This window comes from Apaloderma vittatum, unplaced genomic scaffold (assembly GCF_000703405.1).
Source record: "Apaloderma vittatum isolate BGI_N311 unplaced genomic scaffold, ASM70340v1 scaffold10038, whole genome shotgun sequence".
Classification (NCBI taxonomy): domain Eukaryota; kingdom Metazoa; phylum Chordata; class Aves; order Trogoniformes; family Trogonidae; genus Apaloderma; species Apaloderma vittatum.
This window is the reverse complement of record NW_009731255.1, coordinates 41,220-48,405: the sequence shown is the minus strand read 5'-3', so window position 1 is coordinate 48,405 and position 7,186 is coordinate 41,220. Positions and strand designations below refer to the sequence as shown.

General features: G+C 40.7%; 1 protein-coding gene across 1 annotated transcript in view; it reads right to left on the bottom strand.

The window, feature by feature from the left end:
- The window catches only part of KIF26B (kinesin family member 26B), a gene marked incomplete at its 5' end in the record, with an annotated part of 63,056 nt that extends 57,541 nt beyond the window's left edge, over positions 1-5,515 (bottom strand). Inside the window, 3 exons of the mRNA XM_009875124.1 lie at positions 547-809; positions 2,542-2,635; positions 5,309-5,515. Coding sequence (XP_009873426.1) covers positions 547-809; positions 2,542-2,635; positions 5,309-5,515 — 564 coding nt within the window. The remainder of the gene's footprint in view (positions 1-546; positions 810-2,541; positions 2,636-5,308) is intronic.
- Between the last annotated feature and the right edge of the window lie 1,671 nt (positions 5,516-7,186).

Here is a 7,186-nt window from a genome sequence, read left to right as displayed (position 1 = left end):
TCCTGCTAAACCTCCAAACCTGAGGAGAGTTTGAGTTATTCTTGGCTTGCCCAGCTCAGGCATTTATTTCTTGGCAGCAATTAATAAGTAGTGATTAATGCTTCCTACAACATTGCTAATGCAAGTGCTATAAATAATGTAGTTTATAAAGAGATAAACAGCCATATTAATGGCCTCCAGCTATTTGTGTAGTACTGTAAATATTTTAGCTTGTTATTTTATAAAAGAGAGATCACACTTTCTTTCTGTTTTTTTTTAAATGAGGTGAATTTTTGTTTGCACTGAATGTTTTCATGTTTTATTGCAAACACAAGCCTCTGCTCAACATCAGTTATACCAGAGGTACAAATATTTAGGCCAGGAGAGCACATGGCCCTGCAGCTGCAGGTCATAAAGTTCTTGTATGTTTTAAAGTAAACACTTTCAAGTCTATAAATTTTATGCTCTGAGTAGTTCTTGAATTTGAACCATCTCAACAGCTACAAAAAAAAGAAAGAAAAAAAAGTCACGTTGCTCGTTTCAGTGTAAAATGAACCTTGGATTTACCTGCATGCCACAAATGGGGTCTTCACAAAGGTAGACACCTGGGGACTGGCCATCTTGCAGGCTGCCTGTAGCTACTTCTGATAACAGGTCTCTCAGATTTTCTTCTTTCCCCCAGACTTCCACTGCAGAAATTCGGACTGAGAAGCGGGCTCCTGTCTTCTCTTTGCGTTCATTAATCAACTTGAAGAGCCAGGAGATGGCACAAGGAATTATGCCAAGGTTTTGCATGGAGTCATCCTTCCCAATCATGGTGTATGACTTCCCTGTCAGGAATGGAGGGATGGAGAAAAGATAATACCAGCACTCCCAGGACCTTCACAGCCTTCTGCCAAGTAAGATTATCCTGCACAGTTTCATGAAAACAACTTCTTTGCTACAATAAGGACAGTCAGCAAGGGAAAAAGATAGGCAAGCAGACAATCAGTACATGGAAAATGCAGAGCATTTAACAACGACGGATGAAATCTTGAGCTGCTTTCAAAAATCATTACCTCATGCATTCCCCTGACATCCTCCACTCCCCAGGCAGGGTGCTGCAGGTCCTTACCACACAACACGCAGCCTCTGATGTGGGTGAAAAATGGGGGAAAATGGGCAGTGCAGGAGTGCCATGGTCTCTAAAAATCCTTACTTTAAATACTCGGAGTGTGGTATTTGAATACCATTTTACTTCAAAGCACTATCTTATGCTTCATACACTGGGACTGGGATTGACATAAACCTGGTCCCAGGATGATACAAATGCAGCTTCACCCAGAAAAAAAGCCCAGGTGCACATGGCCATTTGGTACAGAAGTGGGACCAGAATAACAAATACTTTATCTGGGTCAGAAACTTCCCCTAGTTTGCCATTGTTTGACTCTGCAATTATAGCTCTGGCTTGTCTCTGTTATAAAAGTTTGCTGTTTAAGAACAGACAGAGTACTACCTTACACTGTGCTTTCGGTGTCACTACATATAGTGCTCTTAAACAAGTTTTCTAAAGCTCCTAAATCTACAGGCCAAATGATAAAGTTATATATCCTTTCAGGAAAGTACTTATGGCTGATCCCAGGGTTCCTCCTTCCTGGTCCAGTGGGGCCAAGTGGTTAGTTGGACCAGTGGCCCTGCTCCTTTGATTGTACCAGAGCTGGTGGCACTGCAGCATTCAGTACTCTCCAGTTTTTGTGGCCTGTAATTGAGATAATCTTGGCCTGTACATCTGTGTTTCTTTGAGACAGTAAAGAATGGCGATCATTGCACACATACAATAAAGTCCTCTTCATTAAAAACACAGTATTTTCAAAACACTATTAGCTAAGTATGAACAAAATATATGATTACCCTTGAAATCCAGCTAATTCAAAAGAATAGTGTGTTAATGATAATGAATCTTCTTTCTATTGTCTTTTTGTGAATACCTGAAATGCTGTTGATGCATTTTAGAGAGTGAGATTTGACCCATTGGTAACAACTCAGTTAATGATTAGAATACGATTTTTTGGAGACAGAAAAGGATTTTTTTGGAAACAGAACAGGAAGAGGTTAGTAACAAGTGAATTGTCTAGTCAGTGAATAGAATATAAATTAAACTGTTTCAGTGCCCAGTCACAGCACTTCAATAGTGCCATCACAAAATTCAAGTACTATAGTGAATACTCACAGCCTTTCAACAGCTTGATAAAAGTAGTATTTTGGCAAACAGTCCCCAGTACCAAGCACATTTGTAAAACTATAGATCACTGTTGGATCATTTACTAACAATTGAAGACAGAGCTAGAAAATGTTCTAGTATTCAAGGGATGGGATGAAGCAACAACTCAGAGATAACTTCCATTTCAAAGAGCATGCTGTCCAATGTTTAGACAATACGCAAAGCGAGAAGTGAAGGTATAGTACAAGGTCATGCACTGTGTACTGCTTTTAAATATCATTGTAACACATGAACAAATGGAAGTTAAATGTGTTAAAAATATTCACTTTACTTCTTGAGTAGGAAAATTTAGCAATACCAACCAAGCTTGGCATGGCCAAAGCAGAACACGCAGCCATCTGCACCATTGACCACAGACTGGATCACCTCAGCCACAGTCCCAGCACATACTTCAGCCTGTCACAGGTATTCAAACAACAAGAAAAAAAAGGAATAGAAAGAAGAAAAAAAAATTTTAAAAAAGAAGGAAAACCATTAACAAGAATAAGGAAAGACAATGTATTTTCACTGGGAAATGGTCATAATGTCATCAGTGCTCGAGATAACATGTTGAAGTATCAAAAAGCCTAATGTTTGTCTTTTTCACATGACCTATGCTGTTGATGGGAATGACATAACTTGCAAGCACATGACGTAGAACTTTTGCTCTGTGTCATGTAAGTTTCATTTGCTGAAGCATCAACATCTTTTGTGGGGTTAAACAAATTACACACACTATAAGGTGATGTGGTTGGTTTGTTAGAATTGCCCGTTTAGGGAACTCTGGAAATAAATTTTTGATGAAAAACCAACTAAGGAATTTTTACAGGCTTCATTATTATTGGCTTAGTTCAATTCCACTAGCAAGTGGGTAAGTAATATAAGGGAAACAGTCTCTTTGGTATTAGCTAGGTGATATTTCTTATTTTTTCTCTACATTGTTATGAGTCCTTTTAGGTTTTCGCAGAAGTAGGCTTCATCCTGAAGACTGCAGCAGTGTTTTAAGAACTGCAACACAGAAAATTGCTCTGGGTACTCTTGGACTTAAGGTTCAAGCAGGTTGAATTGTCTGCAGTGCTTCTGCAGCAACTGCCCATCAATTGTGGTTGAAACTAAATCAGAATTCTCAGCTTAGGCTTTTATGTGAAGCACTTTGCATTTGTTAATAAATCATGTAAATTCACCTAGTTCATGGGCATTTCTAGACTACCTCTCTGGAATAGGCTGCCCATGAAGTTAGTTGGACACCTGGAGGTGTTTGAAAGACAAGTACATGTCATGCTTAGGGACATAGTTTAGTGGCTGACTTGGTAGGGTTGAGTTGATGGTTGTACTTGAGGATCTCAAAGGTCTTTTCCAACCAAAACTATTCTGTGATTATATGATTCTAATAGTAAACAAAATTGACCAAGAAGGGGACTGTTCACAGGCCAGCCCTTGGATTGCATCCAGGCAATAGTCTGGGATGTGCCAGCTGCCTAGACCAGAACTAGGTCAGGGATTGACCTAACGATATGATTGTAGGGCAGTGCTTTAGCCAGTCCTGTGTCTTAGCTCTGTTTAGTTTATAAGTACAGAAACATCTTTACAGTACTGTTTTCTAGTTATACTTTGCAATGTTACTTTACTCTTCTACTGTCCATCTCATGACATTTGGGTAAAATAGTTCATAAAGTCAAAGAAGTCTAATTAAATCATAGAATCATAGAATGGCCTAGGCTGGAAGGGACCTTAGAGATCATTTAATCCAACCTCCCTGTCATGTCATGGGCAGGGGCGCCACCTCTTGACTAGACCAGATAACACATGGGGACCGAGCGGGAATCGAACCCACGATCTCGGTGTTGTCATTGTTGTCAGCATCATGCTCATCCCACTGAGCTAACTAGCCCCCTAAAATAAGTGATCTGAATTATCTGTGGTCTAAATAAAGATTTGTGGATGAAAATGCCCATCCTCCTAGTGTAAACTGTATAATAGAACCCTGAATAAATAATCCTTGACTTCTTAATGAAGTGGACTGAATTAGAGAACTGCAGTTCTAATCAGATCCCTGTATACACAAAATAAGATTTTATAATATACAATAACTTGATGATATTGAGGATTTTTCTGCTAGGCATCATTTAGCACATTTGTTGCATTATAATTTTAGGAGCAATTATTTACAGTAAGGAATAAAGAAACACAAATTTATCAAGATACAATTTAATAAACTGATTCCATTATTAATGATGTTGGCGAACCAAATCCAGCCCTGGTCTAACCCCGCTGAAAGTCATCCTGTTGCAGCAGAAGTGGGAAAGAATAACCCCATGTGCCAGTATAGACTGGAGAATGAACTGCTGGAGACCAGTGTAGGAGAAAGGGACCTGGGGGTTCTAGTGGACAGCAGGATGACCATGAGCCAGCAATGTGCCCTCGTGGCCAAGAAGGCCAATGGCATCCTGGGGTGTATTAGAAGGGGAGTAGCTAGTAGGTCGAGAGAGGTCCTCCTGCCCCTCTACTCTGTCCTCGTGAGGCCACACCTGGAATATTGTGTCCAGTTCTGGGCCCCTCAGCTCAAGAGAGACAGGGAACTGCTTGAGAGAGTCCAGTGCAGAGCCACCGAGGTGATGAAGGGAGGGGAACACCTCCCTGATGAGGAAAGGTTGAGGGAGCTGGGTCTCTTCATCTTGGAGAAGAGGAGGCTGAGGGGTGATCTCATACAGGGGGAGTGTCAGGAGGATGGTGCCAGGCTCTTTTCAGCGACGTCCAATGACAGGACAAGGGGCAATGGGTACAAGCTGGAGCATAGGAGGTTCCACAAAAATATTAGAAAAAACTTTTTCCCTGTGAGGGTGACAGAGCACTGGAACAGGCTGTCCAGGGAGGGTGTGGAGTCTCCTTCTCTGGAGACATTCAAAACCCATCTGGACCCATCGCGTTCTTGTGCGATCTACTGTAGGTGAACCTCCTCTGGCAGGGGGGCTGGACTAGACGATCTTTTGTGGTCCCTTCCAACCCCTGACATTCTGTGATTCTGTGAAGTGAATTTGGCCCTGGTGCATGTTATTGTTTAGATAACTATCCTGATCATATATTGCCTACCTGTGATGCATCTTGGGGGAAAACTGCGTCGAAAGCAAACATCTTCGGTGGAACCTGGTTGCCCCTTTTCTGGAAAACATTCTGACCTCCACAGGCCAACGGGTCATACAGTGTGATTTGCTTCTTACGAGGGTCAACTTTTAAGAAAGAGCTGGACTCAGATGTGTCTCTGGCAAGCGTGGATGAAATGCGCACCATGACTTTGACCTGTCAGCAAACACACAAAAAGATGATCACGTTTGATTAGTCCGTTGGATGTTCTAGACTGGTGTGTTGAATGAATTTTCCAATTACACTTGACCAATTCATACTTGCTTGCTGTAGCTAGTGTCTTGGTGGAAGTCAGTGAAGACACATGAATTATTTTAGACAGAATTTGGTCTATAATGCACAGTGAATGAAGCCAGAACTCATCTCTGCCTACATCAACAAGCAACCTGTGTATTTAGAATTACAAGATACATCATGGTGTTTTAGTGTCGATTTTACTCAAGTACAGTCCTGAGGTTTTTACATCACTTTGTCTTACTCTCAATATAAATTGAAAAGTAATTGTACCCCTGTGGCCCAATTAAGAAAGCCGAAAGGTAATCTAGACGACTTAGCTATCAGAACTGCTGTGGTTTCTACGAAGAAGTCTGATCAATAAAAACACATAAAAGCCAGATCTCTAATTTACACCTTTCTCATTCTAATGCAAATGCAAAAGATTAAGTGCTCAGTTCCCAAATATCATCACCAAAGAGTTGTGAAAACAGCCCTGTTTAATGGTCAGATTTTGAAATTATTGTCAAGGGAGTGGAATGTAGTAAGCAATAAAAGATTTTTTAAAATTTTTTAGTTCACAACTCATTAAATACCTACATATTAATAATAAGACATTATTCCTACAATAAAAATACATCTTCCTGTTTTTAATGAGTTTATACTGCATCCTTTGCCGAGTTGGTACGCAATTTAGATGCAAGTAAACTTGATGACAATCAGTCTGGTTTTGCTTCTCCCTGTAAATCCACCACCTGCAGACACATGAGTTCCTGAACTTTACAGGGCAAATATCACCTCTCTGACAGTTCTAGCCACACCTGCAGGCACTTTGTTCTAGAGAAGATTGACTTTCATGCCAACCAGACGGAAGTTTTATCTTAACACTCCTTAATTGTATGTCACTTGTATCAAACCCACCTATGGTTGGCATGCAAGTAACCACAGAGGGTCACCTCAGCACAGGGTGGGAGCACATGTGCTGTTAAAATGGCAGCATCACTCTGGGAGTAGGTTGTGGCCCTAAAAGTTAGACAAGACTGCTTTTCCTGTCGGCCTCACTGAGAATGGTGCTTTTTGTGTGTAGATCTCACTTCATTACACATGGAAATAAATCAGCTTTTTGTGAGGTAAAATCTGGGCAAGTCCGGTTTTGGAACAACTCCTTTGAATACGATAGAATGAGAATAGAGATTAATTCGTATTATTCACTATCTTTGTAATGTCCTCTCTAAAGCCTGTGAGTCAAAGTGATAATTTGACTCCACATACTTTAATCTGGGAAAACAAGTTGTCATTAGATGGTGAAATCGTCACAAATCTGTGCATATGCTTTCAATTTTGCACAATTAGTTGAGGGGAAGAGGAAAAATACTGTTTGGGTGTGAATGAGTTCTCTTCTAAACCGTTTGGGTGGGCTTCTTATGAAACCTCTAACTGAAACTCCAACTGAAAAAAGCCATTTCCAGTGTTTTGCAAAAGGCATTCTTCAAAACTCAATCCTAAGCAGAGCTGATTTCTACTGAGGACAAAGGCTGTCAACACCCTTGGTCATGAACCAGGCAAACTTTGAATGTTTATTCCAGCTCTAGGTCTCCTGGCAGCTCAGTCAAG